Raw genomic sequence first — 23,748 nt, forward strand, 5'->3', positions numbered from 1 at the left:
GGACATGGGTCTCCGACTTAATCCCCCACCCCCTCATAACGGAGTAGGTCATCTGCAACTGGTTGAATCTAGTTATATTTAATTGTTCCCAGTTTTTCAAAACAGGGCCAATGATACCCAGAAATGCCTGTGGCTTGTTATTCAGAGCACGTTGCTCTATGGTAGTAGGAAAATAAGCTCAGGAGGACCCCCCTCTCTGCTGCCACCCCGTCTCTCTACTGTCTGTAGATGCTCCACACATCAAGCACCTAGATTATCTGATCTGTGAACTTTACAGACTTTCAAGATAGGTGACATTACAGCAATCTCAAGTTCAGCAAGGTGACTAAATAATTTAGTGTTAAACTGAGACCCTTGAGAATGGGGGGGGGGGGTGCTGTTAAATTTGTGCCATGATGACCAGCATAAATAAGACAGTCCCAGCAAAGCAGGTAGGAAGTTGGCCTTCCCACCTCAGGTCCAAGAAGTGGTTGGTGCTGCTGAGTGACTCCAGGACTAGAACTGCCTTCTAATAGGCATTTGGAGCCTGTGTATCCGCAGGGGGCTGGTTCTAGGACTGCTACCAAAATCCACAGATGCTCAAGTCTCTTATATAGAAGGTTGAGTACAGTCAGTACACCCAACCCGCTATATCAGACAACTGGTGAATCCTTGGATATGAAACCCACGCATACGGAGGGCAGACTGTAGTGACTTACACCACAGCTTCCTGAAGTTTATAAGCTTCTATAACCATAATTCCCGAACAGCCTTTCCAAATAAGTTCTTCCATTTTTATTTTTGTAAAAAAACCAAAAACAACAAAGTCACCACCAAGCACAGGACAACTCACCAGCAAGGTCTTGGTCTCCCTCCCTCCCTCCTTCACGTCCCAGGTGCTATCAGCAGTGTCAGGGAGGTACTGATGTTAGCTTTTCCCAAAGGGAATATTACAAACAAGGGCTTAGAAGAGGGAAGGAAACCTGAAGTTTTTCATCACTGAGACGTTGCTTAAAACTGATTTGCTTTAAATAACTGGTATGTTTGAAATGCAGGAAAGGAAGACCGTGCTATCAGAATCATAACCCTCTTTCTACATATATCCCTGCAAGTGACATGTTGGCTTGGTGGAGGGCAGGGTCAGAATTGTTTTAAGGAATCAGAACAGTTTCATGAGCTTGCTCAGCAATCCCAGAACAAAAACTAAGATAAAGATAAATACATGCTGTTTGTTAGGCTTATTCTATGGTGGGTCAGGGGCTGCAGGTCATGGTTAGTGTATTTAGTGCCAGTGAGAAGGCTAGGTCCCAGCCTTGGACACCGGAGTCCTAAAGACAAAGCAGAGAGAGTCCCATGACCCTCATCACCTTCTGCTGAATACGAGGGATGGACAGGAGATCTTGGCTGCTGGCCTCTCCCCAGCCCACGCGCCTGCAGAGGAAGGATCCTGATTCCTTAGGAGTGTCGGGTGAGCCCCAGGAGTCTGATCAGCAGAAGAGCAAGTGTAGTCCCTTCTGGGCTGACTCCACACCAGGCTCAGGCTTCGGCTTGAGGGGCCACCTGCATGGGGACCCGGCTGCAGCCTTCATCCCCAAGGCGGCCCATGGCACAGGGGGTTTAGGCGTAGCCACCAGCCATCTGACTGGTGGCTGCATTGCTGCCTCCTCCTCGCCAGGCCTGGAAGCTGAAGAAAGAGCTCACTCCGTAGGCAATCATCACTAAACACGAAAAGAACTGAAAGAGAAGACAGCAAAGCTGAGTGTGCAGTGTGGCACACGGGGTGGGGGCTGTGATAGTGACCCGGGCACCAGGCAGCCAGGCACAGACAGCAACACCTGGGGCCCCTCAATCAACCAGAATGGGTTGCTCTGGCAGCCACACCAGCTCCTACTTAACTGTACACTCATTTAACAACTATTGGGGGCTGATGGGTACCAGGTTCTGGGATGCCAACATACTCTAGTGGGGGAAGCCGTTACCTACACAGGCAAGGTGTGTCAGACTGTGAAGGGCAACTGGACAAGGTGCTATGAGTGACCAAGGGGAAAGAGCTACTTCAGACACATCAGAGATTAAGTTTTAAAAGGCAACATTCAAAAGCTACCCTAGGAATTTTCTGGAATCAGTTACTAAGTACCCTACACTACTACCTATGGCCATATTCAGAAGCACCATGTCTTTATCCTGGTAACAGATCACAGATTTCAAAACCATTCTCACCAGGCAGAGTGAGGAAACCTAAGTCCTGGTCTACCCCAGACTCAGTCTAGGCATGTTACTTCACCTCTCTGAGCCTCAGTCTCCTTGTCTGTTGAAAGGACTGCCAGTCCCTGTGAAGAAGTGTCTGCAGGGCCTTGTAGGGTGAGGCGTGGAAAGCATGGAGGGGGTTCTGGTACTTCCCTAGCTGCCTGATGTGGAGCCCAAGTTTTGGCTGCATGGGAGAGCCTAAGAATCTCCCACGTGGCCTAAACCAAAAGGCTCTTGCATGTGCTTTTTTCAAGTGGGGTGGATAGAGTTTTTAACAGATTCTCCAAGGGGACATATGACCGTAAATGGGTGTGGCACAACTCATACTCATCAAAGTTCAGCAGTTAACCCAAAACTTCATTCACCACCCCGAAGTATTTCCCAGGCATTCTGGTTCCTCAGGGTTTTACTTGTAATTATGGAAGACTGTGAGTCTACTGAGAGTGAGGAGGGTAACTCAGCAGGTGGCAGGCGCCTGGTCTCGGGCCAGGGGAGCAGTGGAGTCCAGGGGCACAGACCTTGCTTTGGCCCATCTTCCCTGTAACTGCCCAGGGCATCCCAGGGAACCATACTCACAGAGGCAGCTGCCCGCTGGTTATACGGCCGGGTGCCCTTCAGGGATGTCAGTTCAACCGCAGCAGAGCAGGCGATGAAGGCCGTGATATAAAGAACGGTGGCGCCCACGTTAAAGATCATTAACTGTGGGGGAGGGGAGAGCAGGCTTAAGACATGAGACTTCTGGTAACTGTGGAACCTCCTGGTTCCTACTGGCACATCCCTTTAGTGGTCAGAACAAGGGTTGGGGCTCGAGGATGGGGATGGAGACACGTGAGTCTTTCTCACTAAAAGAGCTTCAAGAGGCAGCGGTCCACACGAGGTCAGCCTGGAGGCCATGTGAGCAGGGGGAGCTTATACACATGGAAGGCTAAGAGATGGGAAGGCTCCAAGTTGGGGCAGCAACAGTCCTACGAGGCAAAACCCATTCCTGATGGCAAGGAGCAGAACCCAGCCCCTCTGAGTGCTCCAGCTGAAGAACTCCGCCCTCCCCGTCACCCCTGCAGGCCTTGGCTCTGAGGCTGGCCCTGGGAGAGGTGCCTCACATCCCTCTCTGCCCCTAGTAGGAGGAACCTGTGTCTGCCTTTTAGCCACATCCTAGGCTCAGGGTCCCATGTCAAATGCCAGAGTGAGAACCCCCAAGCCAGGCTGGCAAGGAAGTGCCCTTGGCTGACAACGAGGCCCAAGTCCCATTTCCCCAGCGCCCGGCCCCTGGAGCCAGTTGACATTCTGCTAAGACTGCAAACTGGTAGCCCTCAGGAATGTTTGATTCATTCCATTGATTTTTTTAAAGAATTACCAACATTCAAAAGATAGATTCCATACGAAAACTCAGTCTGAAAATACCAAGGTTTGACACACCTGTGTTCCTACTAACAACAGTTAGAGCTAAGTAGAGGCAGCTTCCTACAGACAGATGGGGTAGCTTCTCCGGAACCCCTCCTGACCTGCCTCTGTCTTGCCTCTTGCCTGGGCCCTGAAAGGGGCTTGGAGCCCCCTCCCCGGAAAAGCCCAATTTGGCAATCCTAATTCAGCCTTCGCTAGGAGTGTAGGAGATACTGCCCTGCCATCATGGCCTGGGAAAGGAGCCTCTTGCCATCAACAGTTGTGGCCAGAGCCCCAAATCTGTGCTAACAGACACCAAGACCCCTCCATCTCTGGAGATATTTTTCTTCAAGGCTATTAGGACACAGGGCAGGGGCTGGACCCTAGCCAGGAAGTTGGGCTGCCCCCTCCTCATCCCAGGACCTTCCCTCCAAGCCCAGCACCCACTGCAAACACCACCTGGCTCCTGCCAGTGATGTCAAGATCTAACAAACCCGTTCTGTCTTGAGGATGACTCACGTTTCCTCAGCTTCAAAAGTCATTGAATTCTAAACAATGCTGCCTAGTCCCAGCCTTGCTTGTCTTACAATCATGTGCCTCTCTCGCCTCTCTGCTCACTGAAAGCCTCAGACCCCAGCTGCAGGGGTTTTCCGGGTCGGAGAAAAAAAGCCCCAGCAGCTTTCTCTATGTCTGGCCAGGGTACTTCCTATGGATGCTCAGCTCTGTGTCCTGAGACTGACCTGGGCAAGCCCGGGACACCACCCTCTTGCAGGCTGCAGGGGCCTCACCCTGGAGGTAGCGGGTGGATGCCACACTGCCCCCAACACATCCTGCACACACTGGGCCCAGCCTGTGGGGGGTTCAGCTTCTAGGCCCAGAGCCGCCAGCCTGGGCCCAGCCAGGGTCTGACAGACTCATTGCCACACGGTTCAAATCTCAACTGTCCCTCCAAAGGAAAAATACTTTCAAGATCCCAAATTACGTCTGGTTTCTACAGTCAACACTCACTTCTACTCCCACCAGAGAAGAAAGACCACAGAAAGTCAAGCCTGCATCTTCCTTGAGTCATGGCTCTCAGTGCTCAGAAAAACTGGACACTGGATCCATCAGTCCTCCTTCCCCCACCCAGATCTACAGACCAGAGAGGACTTCAGCCAACTCCCACCCACCACTTCTCATTTAGGGAAGGTCACATTGTCACAGCTACACCCAGAGGCAGAAGGGTCAGCCTGGAACCACCCCCAGGGTTCCTACCCAGACTCACCACCAGCGGCCAGGGCACCATGTACAGTTTCATGTGCAGCTGAAACAGGTAGAGGATGAAGAAGACGATTGTCACCAGCCAAAGGAAGACAGCGACGAACATCACCCAGCCGTAGGCCGGGTACAGGTGGTATGGGGTATCAGCAATCAGGGCCCACACCAGCAGCCCCAGCACCTGGAGGGGGTGAGACAGGCCAGAGTCTCTCAGAGCCCCCAGCACTCAGGCTGGAGGCCACAGACCAGACGCTTCCAAGCCTTTGCCTTGCAGTGCCCTCTGCAGGACACATTTCTCATTTACCCAAGAAATATTTGACTCCTACTGCATGCCAAGCCCTTGCCTTGTAACTCTTCCTCCTCTTTCAGATATCAGCTGAAATGTCACGTGCTCCAGGGCACCTTCCCTGCCCTTCTAGTCCAGATTCCAGAACCCTCTTCTGTGCTCACATGGCCCCCCCAGGTACCCATCACCCAGGACTATAATCCTGTTTCCTTCCCCAGACTGGAAGCTACAGCAGCAGTGACACCCACCCAGCTGCCTCCAGGGTGAGACCCCTGCAGCCCAGGAGAGGGTAGTGTCCCAGGTTCGCCCAGTTCCCAAGGGCAAGACGATGGTCTCCCTCATAGGTGCATCCCAGCACCCAGTACAGGACCTGGGCTCAGCAAGGGGCTCAGTAAAAGCTGCTGAAAGAAAGATGAAGTCACTGGCACATCCCTGAGGGAGGGACACTGAGTCCCAGGGACAGGAAAATGAACAGCCCATGGGCCTCTGGAGACCTCTACCTGGCACCCCACCAAGCCCTCTCCACCCCACCTTCTCTGAGTCTCCTAATTGCCCCTCGAAGTGTTCTCATCCTTGCCTTACAGGTGAAAAACTGGGCCCCAGAGAGGCTAAAGGATCTATCACACCATTCTCACATGGTAGGGTGGGCCCCAGTATCCCTGCAGTGTGTGCAGCAGCTAAACAGACAGACTCTGGAGCTGATTGCCTGATTTAAAATCCTCTCCCCTTACAGCTGTGTAACATTGGGCAAGCTCACGACCTCTCTGTGCTCTGATCATGTCATCTGTCAAATGAGTATAATGAGCACACCTACCTCATAGGGCTAGATTAGGACCCATGGTTCATATACATAAATGAACTATTTGCAGTGGGGTATGCTGTGCTGCAGGGAATTCTACAGGGGCAGGTTGGCTGACCTGCCTTGGGGAGTAAAATCGGGGGAACTTGGCAGGTTGGGACCCAGCAAAGGGTCTGCTCTGAGAGGGAGCCCTACAGGTGGCACTTCACATGTGGCCATCCTGGCCCCTCCCTGCTGGCTGAGACCCTGTAGGCCGGGACATCTCCCTTCTCCACAGGGCATTCGTTCTCTGGAATCCCTGGCCAGTAGCAGGACTCAAGTTTGGCTGCTGAGGGAGGGAAGGGCCACCGGGCTTTGGAGAAAGGCCCTTTGGTGATGAAGACTCACAGAGAGCTGTTGCTCTTCCCTTGGACAGCATCCAGGCATGTGGCACCAAGGCTCCCAGTGACCTTGCCACCAACCCGAGGATGAGCCAACCATCAGCTGGATCCCAGAGAAGCAGCTCAGGAGCAAAACCTACCTCTGGCTGCTGGTTTGGGGGACAAAAAGCCCCCCTGGCTGCAAGCTCCCAGATCAGATACAGGAGAGCTGGTGCTCACCCCAAAGCAGCCAGAGCTGGGAGCGCCCCTGCCAAAGACCAAAAGGGAAATGCCGGTATCGATCCCTCCTATGTGCATGGGGACAGGCAGGAATGACCCTAGCTGAGGCCAGGAGTCCAGCAGTCCCTATGACAACTGTCCGTTCTTCCTTTGGGCTCCTCCCCGACAAGAGCCTGGGAAAGGGCGTGGGTGCTGCTCTTCCCGCAGCACCAACAGGAAGTGAGGGGTGGAGCCCTGGGTTCAGGAGTCAGGAGCTGGGCTTTCATCCTGCCTGTGCCGTGGGGCGCCCGGCAGTGCCTTCCCGCCCTGCGTGGCTCACCTCAGCACAGCAACGCGAGGCCACCCACTAGAACGCAGGGCCCCGAGGAATCCCGTTTTGGTCATTGCAGCATCTCCAGTGCCTTGCAGGGCCCAGCACACAGCACCTGCTGGATAAGTACGTGCTCAGGGCCTAATTGGTCTCAGTTTCCTTACCCAGGAAATAGAGGTCAGAAACCCGCCCTGCACAGGTGCTGTGTGTCACGAGAGGACGCAGGTGTGAATCTGTGAATGTGCTCCTGGCCCTGCCTCCCCCAACCCAGGACAGGAATGGGAGACCCAAGGAAGGCACCCACTCACCCTTCTCTCCAGAGCTTTGCACTTGCTTCTCCCCTCTGGGGGGTGAGTCCCCAGGGCTGCCCACCCCACACTGCCCAACCTGTGCTCTCTAACCACGAACAGGCTGGCGGTGGCCAGTGGGGCCCACCCTGCAGGCGAGGAAGGTGGGACAGGTAGCAGGGCCTCGCAGGCAGTCACAGGACTGGAGGCAGAGCCCTTACTCATGACAACCCAGGCTCAGGGTGTCTCAGCACAGACCACATCCCCCCAGTCCTTTACCACCCATCCTTAGGACACCCTGCCTGAAACAGACACATCAGCAGAGCCAAGAGCCCCCAGAGCTGAGGGACTGTTCTTAAGAACAGTCCTGAAGCAGCACCTCGCATGACCCTCCCTGGTGAGGACTGCGCATGTCAGGGACAGACAATTCTCTCTTCACTTAAAGCAGGGTCCTTACGGGCTCCCATGCCATTGTGTCGCCTGGTTCCAACTATCTGACAGGAAGTTAGAAAATGCAATGGACTGAAAATCAAGAAAGGACAAATTTGTTTTTATGTTACATTTATCAACCGTTGGCATCATTACTCATAGGCTTGGTCACAATAACCACATAATGCCCTCCGGCTCTACGCCAGGCCTCGGGTAAGCACCTTCCCTTTTATTGCATTGATTTCCCCATAACCCCCTCATGAGTCAGTATTATTTATTATCCCCATTTTCCAAACAGAAGCTCAGAGGGAAATGTGCCCATGGTCATCTATGGTCACCTGTGGATGAACAGCAGGGCAGGATTTGAACCCAGATCTGTGCTTCTCTGGAACCTGGGCTACACAGAGTTACCTAGTGATGTATAAAAAATGAGGTCACTTCAGCTGGCTCCGAGGGCCCCAGCCCAGCAGGCACCCAGACTGCCTGGTCTCTGCCTAGCCCAGGTTTCCAGATGAGCAAGCACACCCTCTGGGAGGTGAAGCTGCGGATAAGCAGTGGGAATTTCTGGTGTTCCTTCTGGCCTTGCTGCCCTGGCCCTGTGCCCAGGGAGCTGCCTCGGTTTCTGCCCTAGAACAAGGCCCATTCTTCCATCTGAACCAGACAGACTGGTTTTTCCCATCCCTTCACCCCCAGCCCAGGACAGGGCACCCCCACATGTGCTGACCCTCTGCTGGCCTGGGTGACCCTGCACAGGAGGCTGGGCCCAGGCCTCATCTCCAGAAGCTGCACGAGCCACTGGACCCCTCCCTCCTGCTGTGGACCCATGGTCGAATTTCAAGAAGGGGCCAGAGGACTTGTCTTATTGTCCAGTATAGAACAGTAAACCCCACTGTTCAAAGGGAGACAGTGACAGGTGGTAGAGAGCAAGGCTGAAGGCCCTGACTGCCACCTGTCCACAAGGTTTCACGCAGGCCCCTCTGTCTGGGACAGTCACCTGGCTACTCCAACACTTTCTGAGCACAGGCCTTGCCATGTGCATCCCTCTGGGTTCATTCATTCAACAAATATTCCTTGAGTACTGACCACTGTGTGACCTGAAACACTAAAAGCCCTGCCAGCATGGAGCTCCCACTCTACCAGGGGAGCTAGATAAAAACCCAATAGTGAGTGAAATGCAAGTGCAGGGTAAGTGCTATGGGGGAAAAATCCAGCTGAGAAGGGACAAGAAGGCCAAGAAAGATCTCACAAAGGCGGAGGAGGGTGCGAGAGGGGGAGGGGGAGGGAGGGAGCCACATGTGGAGAGCAGAACTGTGTGCCGTTACTTCTGAGGGCCCATGTCTCTTGCCTATATGTTCATCTGTTCCTATGTTTCTTTGTAGGTGTCTATACATATGCCTGTGCATCTTACTTTTAAAAATAGACACACACACACACACACACACACACACACACACACAATCAAACCCCCTCCCCTTGGGCCTTCCAAACTCTCCGAGGGCCCTGCAATGCCTCCTCAGGCACACACTGCAGATAAACAAAGAGAACTGTCCGGAAATCTTGAAGGAAAAAAAAATCCCTCTTCTTCCTGAAAACCTAAAGATTTCAGACTAGGGATTTTCTCTTCAAACAAGAGCTGTCAAAAAGGTCACACTCACATATGCCCCAGGACCTTTGCACCTGCAAAAAAATTCTCAACAATTAGATAAGAGAGATTTTTGTTAAAACACCTGCAGGGCTAGAGAGGAGAGGGGTTAGTTACAAATGCCGGACCAAGAGGCATTCCTCTGTCAGAGTGGGCCCTAATCCAGTGACTGGGGTTCTTTTAAGAGGGAAACTGGACACAGAGACACACAGGGAGAACACAACATGAAGATGGAAGCAGAGATTACAGTGATGTGTCTCCAAACCAAGGAACACAAAGGATTGCTGGCAACCACCGGAAGCTAGGAGACAGGCATGGAACAGATTCTCCTTCAGAGACTCCAGAAGGAACCAACCTTGTCAACACCTTGATTTGGGACTTCTAATATTGTGAGACAATACATTTCTGTTGTTTTAAGCTACCCAGTTTGTGGTATTTTGCTATGGCAGTCCTAGGGAGCGAATACATCTTTCTTAGCTACTGTTAGAGTTTCTGCGAATGGCTTTTATGGTCTGATTTAACTGTGGGATGTTGGCATCAGTTCTGATGGGAAGTTGGCCTATTAACACCCTGGGTTCAAGCTCTGACCCTGCCAACTTACTAGCTGTATGATCTCGGGCAAGTTGCTGAATCTCTCTATGCCTCATCCTCAAAATGTGCCTACCTCACAAGGTAGATGTAAATGAAGTAATATATGTAAGGGACTTAGACCAACCCCCAACATAGTCTTAACACTCAGTACATGGTCTAACGTAATTATCACTAAGGTTAGAACATGGGTTTTCCAATCCATTCTCTGTGCCTGGTAGTAATAGCATGTGTAGTTCCTAGGGGTGTGAGGCCTGGGGGACTATTTCTAATCTGAAGCACCAGGCACAGTGCCTGGCAGATAAGGGCCCCATGCCAGTGGGGCTCTGCCCATCTTTCAGATAAGGCAGCTGTGCTTATCCAAATGGGGGGGGGGCGCAGAATCCAGCCCCACCCTGCCCTAGGACACCTCCTGCACTACACTACCTCACTCCTCATCAGGGTCCCTGGGCAGAACCCTTCACTCCTTCAGACCTCAGTCTTTCCCTCTGTACAATGGGAGTAGGGACGTCTGCTCGGTGTTCTTCAAGGCTCCCCTCAGTCGGAGGCCTGATACTCCTCAACACAGGCCTCCTTCAGGAAGATCCAAAGCCTTCCCTTCCTTGTACTTGCTGGAGGGATGTCACCAATCCCATAAGCCCTCAGCTGAATTCCTCTATTGCCCAAAGATGGTCACCCCAACTCTCCTTTTAATCCTCTCTACTTCCTGGGCTGGGTCAGACCCTTGTAGATTTGCTGTGTGGCCTTAGAAGAGTCACCTCACCTTTCCAGTCTGTTTCTTCATCTGACATGAGAGAAGTTGGGCAAGGACACCTACCCTGGTCACCTCCTGGGTATGTCATGCAGGCAGAATAACATAAAGGAAAAAGTTAGCAGTTGTAAACGTCATGAGTGGCTAGGAGGGCCATTAGACAGCCAAGGGGTTCTGGGGAGTAAACCGCATAGTGAGGGCGCCTGGATGGGGGACAACACCTCAGATCCTGGAGGCTGACAAATTCAGCAGCTGCCAAGGCAGGAAGGCAGGTCACAGAAATGACTCAGGTGGGCCAGGTGGGGTCTGGGGGTGCTGAGAGCAGCTGCTGGTGTCTAGGGGAACGCAGGCAGAACTTCGGATTTTTCAAGGGACATTATAAATCTGAATTTCTATGTGAAATCTTCAGCTTTTTAAATGTTGGCAACAAAACCAAATGTTTTGGAAACAATCTGAAGGCAGGACTCGCCCAACAGCCCCCAGGTCTCCCTTCTCCCTACTGCACCCTCCAGAACACTGAGGCCCGGGGGCCACATGACGCTTTTCCGGGGTTCCCCCTCACAGGGACACATCTGGGCAGCTGAGGACACTCAGAACTTGGCCTGGCCGGACCCAGCCTCCACCCCCACCCTGGCCCTTCTCCCTACAGTGAAAGGGACTTTATGGGGACAAAAAGCCACCCATTGTGTCACAGGAGACAAAGGCGCAGGGGACAGAGGCTCCGGGTGCCTGGGTGGCCACAACAACACCACACACCACCTCCTCCTGTGCAGGGGTCTGGCTGGAGGGGAAGGCTCCTTGGAATTCCCACGCTATACACTCTGAGCCCTTGAGAATCCTGGGGCCATCATACACCAGCTCTACAGGAGGCACGAAGGCAGATTCAGAACCCAGCCTGAGCCAACTGACTGGGTCTGGGGAGGTATTTAACTCAGGCAAGCCTCTCTTTTGCTACCTGAAGAGCAGGCACGTGAGCTACCAAATTAAATTTCAGTCATTAAACAAACTCTCCAGAGGGCCCGCTCTGTGCCAGGCGCCGTTCTAGGCCCTGGGAGGGCTGGGCAGCCAGGGTCCCCACCCACGTGCATGCAGCTCCCAGCCTGGGCTGTGGCAGGGAGAGGCTGAGGATGGAACAGTGGCTCTGGGCCTGGTTCACCTCCAGGGCTTTCCAAATGCAGACTTCATCACATTACTTCCTGTTCCTGAGTCCCCAGTCTAAGAACTAGAGATGGAAGAGATTGCTGCACAGCTATCCCGTGGCCCAAGGCCCGCTAATGAGGAAACTCCTGTGCCTGCATGCAGCCTGCATGTCAAGAAGCCCATTGCCACCCCTGTTCCTTTGGGGTCTCTCTCAGGGTTCTAGAAAAATCTTCCCAACATGAAGCTCAAGCTGCTTTCTGCTTACCCGCTTGCTAGTTCCCATCCTGTACTCTGGGACCAGGGCAGGATCCCCTGCAGCTCCCTCAGACCATCTATGAGCAGGAACTCGGGGCCTGGTCCTCGCTGAATTCCACCACACACAACTCACCAGCTGACAAGGAGCGACCAACACCTGGCCCTGCCACCCAAACAGAAACAGCAACCATCCACCACACGTGGAAGGCTCGGCAGCCTTCACCTCTTTCCACTTACAGATGGTTAAGAAAAGGTCACCCAGACAGTAACACTGAATTCAAGACCATTGCTTGCTGCTGTGTGATCCTGAGAAAGTGCCTTCTCCTATCTGGGCCTGAGGGGCCTTCAAGTGTCATTTTCATAGCTTTTTGCCGCACCCATAAATGATCTGTTGTATTTTTTTTAATTCACTATTTTCACTTATCTGAAAGATTTTTTGATAAGTTATTTTATTTTTTGAAATATGCAATATACTAACATGATAGGTAATGAAATGGTGTCTTTAGCATGTCTCCCTCCTCCCCTGATACTCAATTTCTTCCCCAGGGGCAACAAAGAGTGGTTTCTTGAGTGTCTCACCAAAGACTACCTGCACAGGCGCGCACGCACGCACGCGCACACACACACACACACTTCAGATAGGCGTGTCTGTATATTTACACAGCCTATGTGTATTTCTCTTATATAAATGACAGTATTCTACACAGTTTTTCACCTCACTTTTTCCACTTAACCACTTAGCCTGTAAATTGTCCACTTAGCCTGTAGGTTGTCCATCATTACATATGGAGCTGCCTTATTGTTTTCTTTGAGAGGTAAGACATTATCTTTTTGTTTTTTTAATGGAGGTACTGGGAATTGAACCCAGGACCTCATGCATGCTAAGCATGAACTCTACCACTAAGCCATACCCCAACTCCCAAGACATTATCTTTTTACTAACTGCATCTTATGCCACTGCACAAATGTATCATAATCTATTTAACCAATCCTCATTGATGAATAGTATTCATCACACAAGAATTTGAGAAAGAAACTTCTAAATCACTAAAAGATGGAAAACTTGCATTATCTACCACAATAGAAGCTAACTATAAAATTAAGTACAACAAAAGTGTAACAACGTTAATACATCCTTGACAGAAGTAGTTGTCTTCCCCGTATCAAGAGATCTCTCTTTTAAAAAGAAAGTGTTGGGAAAGCATTACAGACACTTTGGCACTCAAATGAGGCTGTCACATTAGTGGTCTTTCAGCAGTATGACTGACTATGGGTGACGTGACACTTCCCAAGTTCTACAAAGGAGGATTTCTTTATTACCTCTAAGAGTGAAAGTCCTAACTCTGACTCAATTTCCAGAAGCCAGAAAGAAAAAAAAGGAAAAGGAAAGAAAATTAGAAATTTAGCAACTTAAAAATCTGTATGGCAAAATCCCCACCAAAAACAAAACAAAACAAAACAAAAAAAACCCAACCATAAGCAAAGTCAGAAAAACAAACTGGGAAAAAAATATTTGCAAATCATCTAGCATCCTGAGGAACTGATACCACAAAGATCAGTAAGTGAGTAGAATGGGAAAGAATACAAACACACAGGGAAATGCAAATGACTCAAACATATTTTTTAAAAGGTCAACCTCACTCATAAGAGAAATGCAAAATAAAGCTACCCTGACCTGCCGGTCAGACCAGGGCACATGCTCCTGTGTTAATTCACCATGCTGGTGAGGCTGGCTGGTGGGGCGTGAGGGTGACCCCTATGGAGGGCAAATGACAATCTCTACCAAAATCACTAACACACGTACCCTGAGCCAGTGGTTCCCACTTCCAGAAATGGACCGTACAGATGTGCTCTGGGGCTTAGGCGAGATCATTCACTATAACAGAGTGGAACCCAAGTGTCTGCAACAAAGGGACCAGCCACACAACTCACACCACAGCTGCAGGACAGGATGCTACAGAAGCCCCAAGAGAAGCGATCATGCTTCACACACTGAGATGAAAAGACCTCCGAGACACATTTTTAAGTGAAAAAAGAAAAGTGCAGAAGGATGTGGACAGACTACAGCCCTGGAGTAGTGAGGCTCCATAGCCACATTTGCGGGTATGTCCTTAAAGCCTAAAACATACCAGGGAAACTGAGAAGAGAGGGCCTGGGGGGCGGTCAACTCTAACCAAAAGAGACAGAGATTTTTCACTATACTCTTTTCCATTCTACTTTATTGTGGACCGGTAAATATATTATCTATTAAAGAAATTAAGGAAATAAAGGATTAAAAAAAAAAAAGAAAGATACATGTAGCTTTACTTGCAACATTACAGAACGTCCCTAGGTGTATAGCCAAGGGGGGAAAGCACGGTAAGGCACACCTAGCTGTGCTTTGATAGGGATTACGTGTAGGAATATGCATTGACTCCCTCAGGAATGCCACACCGGCAATGGTGGTTGCCTGAGGCAACAGTGGTTGCCTCAAGCGAGGACTGCAGATGGGATGGGGGGGCGAGGGGGGACACAGTGTCAGGGATGAGAGGTTGCATTTTCATTAATAGCCCTCTGTACTGCTGGAACGTTTTGCTGTGTGTCTGTATAGTTTTTTTTCAAAGAATAAAAACATTTTTAAAAAATGGGCCCATCAGTAGAGAAATGGCTAAATGAGCTGGGGCCCTAGCAGTGATGCCCTGGGATAGCCTGAAACAGTTAAGGAGGGAGGCAGCTCTGTATAACATGAAGAGATGCAGGTGCACTGAGCGAGAAAAAAAGCAACTGAACAAAGGATACAGTATAAAACCATCAATGTTATTTAAAATGCACACGAAAAAGAACTGAAAACACCCCAAACAGTGGTCCTCTTGGGGAGAGGCAGGTGACCCAAGAATAACTTTAGCCTTACCTGTAATAGGTGTTTGCTTTTTTAAGGAGAATGTGTCTGTATGTTTGTTATATATACATATAAATTAATTCCAAACATTCAGCACCCTTTCAGTCACAAAGTGGGGCGTGTGGGCAGAGCTAACAATACAAGGCACTGGTTTGCTCCGCACAGTGTAGTTGGGTGGGAGGTGGTGAGTACGCAGGGCCAGCCTAAGGAGACTGAACCCACAAAACTCAGTGTAAGGAAAGCCCTGGAAGTCCCCAGCACTGCGATTCCAGTATGGCCAACCTCTGCTCACACCTCTCAGACCCCAATGACTTCACCTAGCCAGCCTCTTTCTGGAGGAAAGAGTTAACTCTCAGGCCCTGCCCTGCCCACAGCCTGGAGAGGAGCTGACCTGCCTTGTGGGGCTGGAGATAGAGTCAGGATTACCAAAAGGAAAAACTTTCTAACATCCCCAGGTGCACAAGGATGGAGCAGGTAGCCTTTAGAGGGACTGAGCTCCCTGTCCCTGGAAACATGCAGGCTTCTGTTGAGGACACACCGAGCAAGCATAAGAGCCCTAGGATTCTATGACCCTGTGGCTCCTAACTGCCCTTCATTCTAACATACACCACATTAAGGCATCATCTTCCATATTCCTCCCAAGCCCACCATCACCATTTCACAGGCAAGGAAACTGAGGCTTAGGGATATTAGGGAACTTACCCAAGATCACATGGAGAAGAAAGGGTGTAACCGAATAGGAACCTATGGGGCAGGACCCTATGGGGCATTCCCGGAACAGACCCCTCTCCCATCTCCTCTGCTGTAGCTCCTGAGGGACCTAGATAATGGTACTGATGCTCACTTCCAGAGTTGTTTTACAGATGCAAAAACCCGCACCAAATAGAAGAAATTAACTACTTGATCATGAGCCCCGGGACCTACTGGGGCCTAAGGACTGATCATGTTAACCACCCTGTTACCTCACCATCAACCAATCAGAATTGTGGAGGAGCTGATCACAGAGCTTCCCTCACCTGGCCTTCAAAAAAGCTTTGCTGAAACCCAAGCCAGGGAGTTCAGGCTTTTAGAGCTCAAGCCACTTACCCTTCTTGTATTGGCACCTTTACAACAGATGTTGCATTTTCCTTCACTAAACCAAGTGTCAGCAGATTTACTGCGTGCCTGTGAGCAGACCCAAGTTTGGTTCAGTAACAAGGGCAGGGGCAGGATTTGAAGCCAAGGCTCTCTGCTTCTAGGCTTCTGCTCCAACCAATACTCACCACCACCCTCGGATCACTGTGATCGAGTGAGTGGCAGGTGGGGCTTCTGCTCAGTTTATTCACTTGCCAACTGGGAACTGTGTGACCACCCCCAATCCCAGGAGGTAGGGCAAGAAGGAAGGACAGAAGTTGCCAAACACAAATGGCCCTCCTGCCACAGGCCATTCATATGCTTTCTATGTCCTGAGCCTCAAGGATGCCTTCTGAATGCTGGGCCTTTAGACAAAACATTCCAAGGTTCATCTGCTCCGAACCTCCTTCTTACTACCCGCTTCCACATAACTAAACCCTTCAGGGCCCATTTCTGGCAAGAAGCCTTCTCAAGTGGCCCTGAGCCCTCATGAGTCTCCCCTTCCAGAAATGTCTCTCCTTCCTCTCCAAAGCACCCCCACCCCCCACCAAATAACCAAAAGCGAAACAACAGAAAGCAGAGCTAGAGTCAGAGTTCAGATTCTCAGATCTGTGAGCAAATACCAGCTCGGTGCTCTACACTGTGTGCCTTTGTTCAAGTTCCTCAACCTCTCTGAGTCTGTTTCCTCATCAGTAAACCCAGGTAGATCACCTTTTTCCCCAGGGCTTGGGGAAGATTTTTAAAAAGATAAGAAAGATATGTGCACTTAACAGCGTTCACTTTATCCTTACTCTAGAAAGACTTTGGGGATCAGCCATAAACACACAGTTAACCACATCTTCCACATTCCTCCAGCCCCTAGCCACACAAGGATTTGCAGCATCAAAGCCTCCAGGTTTTCATGATCAAGAGTTGTCTCTAGATCAAACTTGCCTACTTCCTTTTTTAGATGCTTTTTATCTGCATGAATTTATTTGCAAAAATTCAAGTTTCCCTTTTTGCCTAGGCTGCTAGGAAACTTGATAAGGAATCAACAGCCTTAAACTTGCTACAGATTCCAGATCTCTTTTCAGCTCTTTTAAAATCAATCCCCATCCACACACACACTACCAACTCTTAAAAATATTATTAATTTAATTCTTCTGTCATACGTGACAATATCATATTCCATCTGGTGTTCTTTCTGGAGCTAGATGGGGTGGGGGGAGTGATAAATCAGTGAACACTGAGGTTGATTCTTCAGGACACATTTAATACTAAACAAAGAGCAGATCATCTTCTCAAGAAGCCAGGGCCTTTCTGTCCAGCCCCCACCCCACCATACCCCTCCCATATTTGGAACTCTTCACCAAATCCCAGGAAACAAAGGGGTCTGATGAAGAATTAGCTTTCATCTTCGCATCTACTGCCTCCTCCAGGCAGCCTTCCCTGATCCTTCTACAGGAAGCTCATCTTTTGGACACCTCTCTCACAGACCAAGAGCTTCTGGAGAGCAGGTGCTGGGCCTAGGGTCTCCATTACACCCTCAACAGCACCACACCCAGTGCCCAGCAGGAGTACAGCTGAGAGTGGTAATTAAGAGCACGGACCAGAAAAGTCCGACCACTCAGCTTAGATCCCAGCTCTATCACTGTGAGCTCCTGGGCAACGAACTGACCTCTGAGCCTGTTTCCTCACCTATAAAGTGGGGAAGAATAAGAGAATATGAAGCTCTTGGCAAAGGGCTTGGAGCCTAGTTTGCACCTGAGTGGTGGGAGCTAGGATGGCTTCCCAGCAGATGTGATGCCTGGTGAGTAAACCCCCCCAATCTCAGACCCAATGGAACTGTCCGTTGCCAGAGAAACAGTTCAGGAAGCAGCTTCTTGCACAAGCCAAATGAGGAAGCCAATTGATGCAGGTCTTCAGAACTCTGATGGGAGACCCTCAACCACCCACCTTTGGTGCCCCAAAATCACTGCAGAGAGGGCAGAGGAAGGCCACCCCACTCACACCCTCGGAGTCTAAGTGCCAGGCTCTGCCACGGGTCTCCGGGCCAGTCCTACAGTCTATGGACACCTCAGCATCTACATCTGTCCGAGGGGAATGACCCAGATGCTCAGCACTGGGCTGCTAAGCCAACAGGGACTCCCAAATCAAAGACACAAGCCTCCTCCAGCGCAAGCTACCCTAGTCCTTGGAGGCACAGCAGGGCCCTCCTCTAGTTCCCTTTATTCCAAGTCTCATTGTTCAAATGCAAAAGGAGCTGATGATCACGTCCTGTCCACCAGGAGCTAACCCTGGGACACACTATGCTGCCTCATCGTCCTCAGCCCAGCAGAGACACCTCTGCTGTTCCAAAACCCCCTAAGGCTGAAAACAGAACACTCGCAGAAGTATTCAAAGCCCTTGGCTTCTGGCCACCCAGAGGAGCAAAATCTATCACCCCAAAATGCATCTCTTTGGCATATTATTTAAGCTGGTCATTTTCTAAGAAACAGCAGACATGGGAAAAACTACTCTGGAAACCAAGGAGCAGTTACCCTTTTTTAAGATTCATTTACATTTGTAAGGTTGCCTCCCTCACTTTATCAAGAAGAGGAGGACAACCAAATCTCTAGAAACACATCAAAGGAAAAAGCAAGGACTGAAATCTGCATCACAACCTTACCCTGGTTTACTGTGCTTTTCCTGGTCCCCTCCCATAACTGACTCCCCACCCTCAACATCCTCTTTGGTCTTTAGCTGAGAATGGATTTAAGCTGAGGGCTTTGGTCATTTTGGTGAGTTACTCAGTTTTAAGGGGGTCTCTCCCACAAGTACATGTTTAAACTTTGTTGGATTTTCTTCTGTTAATCTTTTCCATGTCAATTTAATTCATAGAACAGCCAGAAGGACTAGGTGGGTAGAGGGAAATTGCTTCCTCCCCTACAAGGCTACACCAACCTGTTGGCTACTCCGCCCACTTCCATTTCCCCAGCCCCAAGCCTCAGCTCACACAGTGCCCTGTCCTCTGAACACCTTTCCCTACCTCTGTCTCAGATTTCAGTGAAGTCCCTGCTCAAAAGCCACCTGTCCTCCATCAGCCTTCCTGGACTCAGAATTCATCTCCCTCTCCTCTGCCCTTTCACACCCCTGGGACTGGGTTCCCTTCCTGCTCGCTACTGTGCCCTTCACAACCTGACCAGAGCCCAGCACCCAGTGTCGCTCCAGACAGGCTCTTTCTTTCTGCAGATTTAAATTAGTCCCAGGATGGGATTTACCGTCCTCCTCCCCTCCCCTCTCCAGAGAATCTCCCAGACTGCTCAGGGAGAAGAGTTCAAAATGTAGATTTCTGGGCTGCAGTTCCAGAGATTCCCATGCCACATTTTTTGCGGGGGTGGGGACCAAGATGTACATTCCAAACAAACCCCTCCATGAGAGTCTGAGGCTGAGATGGGGGAGGGGGCCCACAGGAAGTGATTTGTGGAATTCTGAAAGGGAGATAGCACTGGCCCAAGAGGGGGCAGGTGCTCACCTAGGGTAAGGAAGACAGAGGTTGGGTCTCTGACCACCCTGCCTTCGGCCCTAAGCAGGGTGGCCCTGCTAGCACCCAGCAGTGGGAGAGCGGGACGTACCCTAAAGGAAAATGGATCCTAGCCCACCTTCAATTCCCCCTTAGTTCTCTGAAAATGGGTCAGGCCCCTCCCACTGGGGCAGCCACACAGACTCGCACCCAGAGGGTGCTATGTAGGGGAAGCTAACACCCTCAGGCCTGAGACTGGTGTGTGGAGAGAGGGGGTGTTCCCAGGGGTCAGCCTCAGCTGAGGTTTACAGAGGTATGGGAGACAGAGGAGTCTTGCCTCTGGCGTCCCACAAATCATTCCCCCAGCGCTGGGCGCGGTATCTCGGCCCCACCCCACCAGCCTAACCGGCCGGAACCCAACATGTAACCCGGTGGAAGCCAGAAGGGCCAGGCCTCACAGGGCCCTGCCTAAGTGTCTGTGCTGGACCAGATGTACCCTTTGGATTAGACGAGTGTTCTGGGTTGTAGTCACCGCTGGGAATTCGGCATTGGGTCAGCTGAGAGTGGACTTTGTATATCAGCCTAGATGCTGGAGGGCTAAGGGAATAGTCCCGGCCAAAGGAGAGACAGCGAGAAAGTCGTGCGCAGTGACTGTGGCTTATGCGAGCGCTTCTGTGGGTGGCCTCTTGGCTACCACCGTGGTGAGTGGGGGGATGTTGGGGCGCTGGAGGGTGCATTCTGAACATGGGTGCACCGTGCGCGCGCTCGCAGAGACAACTAGGATGTCTCGGGGTGAGAGGGTTCCAGGGTGATCTCGGGGGCGTCCGTCCTAGAGGCGTCCCTGGGGTAGTCTAAGTGCGTCTGGGCGCATGTGAGCTTGGGTTGGGAATGTAAGGGGAGCGAAGAAAAAGAGCATCTCCGGAGTCCCCGACCCCTCCAGGCCCGGTTCGGATTCCCCCCAACACAACCGGCCCCGGGCCCCACAAGCGCGCTCACCAACTGCAGCAGCATGAGCGCACCGAGGCTGGAGCGCACGAAGCCCAGATCGGGGCGCAGCGCCGAGACCGAGGCGCCGGCTCCCTGCGCGGGGCTGCTGGTCCGTGTGCTCACTTTAGACGGGAACTCGGCCATGGCGGCTCCGTTTGCCTCCCGAGGTTGCTCCGGCCGCCGTCGCCGCCTCTCCCACGGCGGGTGCCGGCTCCTGCGCGGCTCCACCCGCAGGGATCCGGCTCCCGCTGCGGATCACGGCGCTACCCGCGGCTTCTGGAAGCGAAGCAGAGAGTCGCCAGGTGCGGCTGGAATCCCGGCCCCGCCGTCGCTGCGGGCCCCGCCCCTTTAACCCTTCGCTCCCCACTTGCTGGTCCAGCCTCGAGCCACATGAAGTTGCCATCCCTTTACAGACGGAGAAACAGAGGCCGCGGTCAATGATATGGGTCCGCCAGAACCAGCCTAGATAGCAGCACGTTTCTCTCCCCGGGAAAGCCACCTGCTGGCAATTCCCCCCACACCTGCGGCAACTTTGACCGCCCCTCCGCGGCCTCCTAGCTCGTAGCTTCCGAGCCTCGAGATAAACTGGTGGCAGGTCGCAGAGCAGACCACTACTGGCTCCCTCCCTGATGCCTCTCGGACGCTGTGTGAGCTCAGGCGAGCGCCTGTACCTCTCAGAAGTCTCCGCTTAAAGCGGGATCGGTATCCCTGGGGGACCGAGTACCCAAGAGGGGAGGGTCTGGGTAAATTGGGAGTGCACGTAGAAGGGGGCGGTGCTTTTACAACTCAATTGATGTGGTGTTCTCTTTTGAACAGACTGAGCAGTAACTTAGAAGATCGCTGAGCCTCAGTTTCCTGGACTGCAATACAGGAATATATAAATGGACCTCACAACACAGGGTAAGTGCAATACTGCACGGAAAGCTCCCGGCAGGCCATGGGTGGGAGTGAGGGTTTAACTCAGAAGACAGGAGATAATGCTGGAGTTAAGGTTTTATTGCTCCCCCTGCACCCTGAAACACACTCTCTCCCTCTCCCTCCCTCCCTCCCTCCCTCCCTCCCTCCCTATCTCTCTCTCTCTCTCTCTCTCTCTCTCTCCCTCTCCCCCTCTCTCCCTCTCCCCCTCTCTCCCTCTCTCCCTCTCTCTCTCACACACACACACACACACACACCCTCCTCAGGCCAGAGAGACTCCACAGATCACTTATTCGTTTATCCATCAACCAATGTTTGCTGAGCCCCTATCATATGTCAGACCCTATCTCAGGCCCAGGGGATACAACAGACAACAAACCACACGAGGCCTTCTTGGATCCCACTTTCTACTGGGGTGACAAGTAATAAACTGGAGAGAAAAAAAAAACTTCACATAGTGACAAATGCTGTAACTGAAAGCAAAAAAACAAACAAACAAACAACAAAAAAACCGGGAATGTGACAGAGATGACCAGGAGGTAACTTTTAGACAGAGTGGTCATCTCAGAGAAGGTGACATTTGATACTTATTCAACTGGATATTCAACCTCCCCGCCACCCCGCCCCCTACCCCTGCAATGCACTGGAGACCCTCCTTTCCACCCGACATCTAAGGTAGCTACCCAGGGTATGAGGAGTGCTTCTTGGTAGCTGCAAAATCATTACCCAGAGCCCAGCCTCTTTGCAGACTGTGTGAGCCCAAAAGCTGTGTGAGAACAAAGCTTTGGGTAAACCCTTAATTTTACTATGACACAGAAGACAGTAAGATGATTGTTTTCTGAGGCAGATTCTGAAACAGTAGAGTGTTTTTGTTTTGGTTTTGGTTTTGGTTGGGATTTTGTGTTTTTGGTTAATCCCACTTTCATTCCTTTCAAATGGCAGCAAGCAAGGCTCAATCACCGTATTGTTTTTGACTTCGACCTTTTCTTCCAAACCAACTTCACTGGCCCCCAATCAGAAAGAGTGGGAAGGAACCTGTCCCCAAGCTGGAACTTGACGCCCACCCAGAGCTTCCACTGGCACTAAGGAAGCCCTGGGTTCTTGGGATGGAGGTTGGAGGGGTGGGACAGAGAGCCAGCGGGGGATGAGGAGGAGAGGGTCCATCAATTCCTAGGACTAGTTCCCCCTCCCTGGCGTCTGAGCAGGCTGTCTCCACACAGATCACCTGCAGCACCAGTCTGGTCTCAGTTCTCCTTAATTCTGCAAAGCCTCCCTACTCTGGCCACACCCCTACTGTGTGCTGGGCCTGCCCTCCCTTGGGGTATGCTGGAGAGGCCTTGGGGATTCTGGCACCCAGCAGGTGTTTAGTGTGCTCTGGGGATAGCGCTGTGAGCCATCCAAGCAGAGACCCACCCTCAGGAAGTCCGATGTTGGAGACAGACAGTCCAGATATAGAAACCCACAGATGAATAGATAATCACCATTCGTGATGATGTTACTACAAGAAAAACAAGATGCCATGGGAAAGAATAATTGAGATTTGGGGGTGCCATAGATAGTTAGGTCGCTGAAAGTCTAAACATTTCATCAGAGACTTGAAGGATGAATAAGAACCAGACAGGAAAAGAGTATTCCAGGGGGGAGGCTACAGCATGTGCTTAGCATGCATGAGGTCCTGGGTTCAGTCCCCAGTACCTCTATTAACAAAATTAATAAACCTAATTACCCCCCTAGAGCAAAAAAAGATGAAAGAAAAAGAAGAAAGAGAGAGAGAAAAGAGCATTCCAGGCTGAGAAAACCACCATACATGCAAAGGCCCTGAGGCAGGAAAGACTCTGAAGTCTGAGGGGAGACAGAAAGTTTTGAGCTGAAGGGGTTGGGGAGACATAAGTTTGAGAGGCAGCCAGGGATTGGATCACCTGGATCTTAAACCCTTGGTAATAGAGTGGATTTTATTATAAAAAACAGATCATTGGAGGGCAGTTACACCATTTGATTTACAATTTTTAAAAATTCACAGAAAGATTCCCCTTGGATTCATCCAACAACTTCCAGAAACCAACTTCAGGAAGCTGCTGATTATAATCAGCAAATATTGATTGAACACTTTTCCAACTGGCCCCATGTTTGGTGCTGTGGTGTTGGTTAGTTTTGGTTTCTTTATTTTTAAGTGCACAATTAATTCATGAATGTATTTCATTGCACATCACACACACATCTCCAAACCTGCACCCTCCCTTCTAGTTCATCACTGAGAAGAGTTTGGAGTATCCCATCAGATCTTTTCTTTCTTCTTTATTTTTTTCTGTACCATATAATACGTAAAATTATAGAGACTTGCTTTATGTGTAATTTTTTAAAACTTTTACCAAAAAATGGGATAATACTATATACATAGAAATGACTTTTTCACTTAACATGCCTT

General features: G+C 50.9%; 2 protein-coding genes across 6 annotated transcripts in view; one reads left to right on the plus strand and one right to left on the minus strand.

The window, feature by feature from the left end:
* Window positions 1–759: 759 nt before the first annotated feature.
* PLLP (plasmolipin) lies at window positions 760–21,067 on the minus strand. 4 transcript variants are annotated; one of them, XM_032486387.1, is made up of 5 exons: window positions 20,930–21,064; window positions 20,418–20,684; window positions 4,871–5,044; window positions 2,803–2,925; window positions 760–1,713 (listed from the first exon to the last, which is right to left on the minus strand). In XM_032486387.1, exons 2-5 carry the CDS (start codon window positions 20,550–20,552, stop codon window positions 1,597–1,599), a joined length of 549 nt encoding a protein of 182 aa, XP_032342278.1. In that variant the 5' UTR covers window positions 20,553–20,684; window positions 20,930–21,064; the 3' UTR covers window positions 760–1,596. The 4 variants fall into 4 exon arrangements, with proteins under 4 accessions (XP_032342278.1, XP_032342277.1, XP_032342279.1 ...); XM_032486385.1 differs by lacking the exon at window positions 760–1,713 and having other exon boundaries at window positions 1,731–2,925; window positions 20,930–21,067; XM_032486386.1 differs by lacking the exons at window positions 760–1,713; window positions 20,418–20,684; window positions 20,930–21,064 and adding an exon at window positions 13,754–14,834 and having other exon boundaries at window positions 1,727–2,925.
* CCL22 (C-C motif chemokine ligand 22) overlaps window positions 17,782–23,748 on the plus strand; it is a 68,785-nt gene continuing 62,818 nt past the window's right edge. Inside the window, exons 1-2 of one of the 2 annotated variants that reach the window (XM_032486391.1) lie at window positions 17,782–20,122; window positions 21,225–21,308. Coding sequence is in view for 1 of the 2 variants with exons in the window: in XM_032486392.1 (XP_032342283.1) it covers window positions 21,290–21,308 (19 nt within the window). In the remaining variant the exon portion in view is untranslated. Of the gene's footprint in view, window positions 20,123–20,835; window positions 20,855–21,224; window positions 21,309–23,748 lie in introns of those variants that run through there. The other variant, XM_032486392.1, reaches the window with a different exon arrangement.

This window comes from Camelus ferus, chromosome 9, assembly GCF_009834535.1.
Source record: "Camelus ferus isolate YT-003-E chromosome 9, BCGSAC_Cfer_1.0, whole genome shotgun sequence".
Lineage (NCBI taxonomy): Eukaryota > Metazoa > Chordata > Mammalia > Artiodactyla > Camelidae > Camelus > Camelus ferus.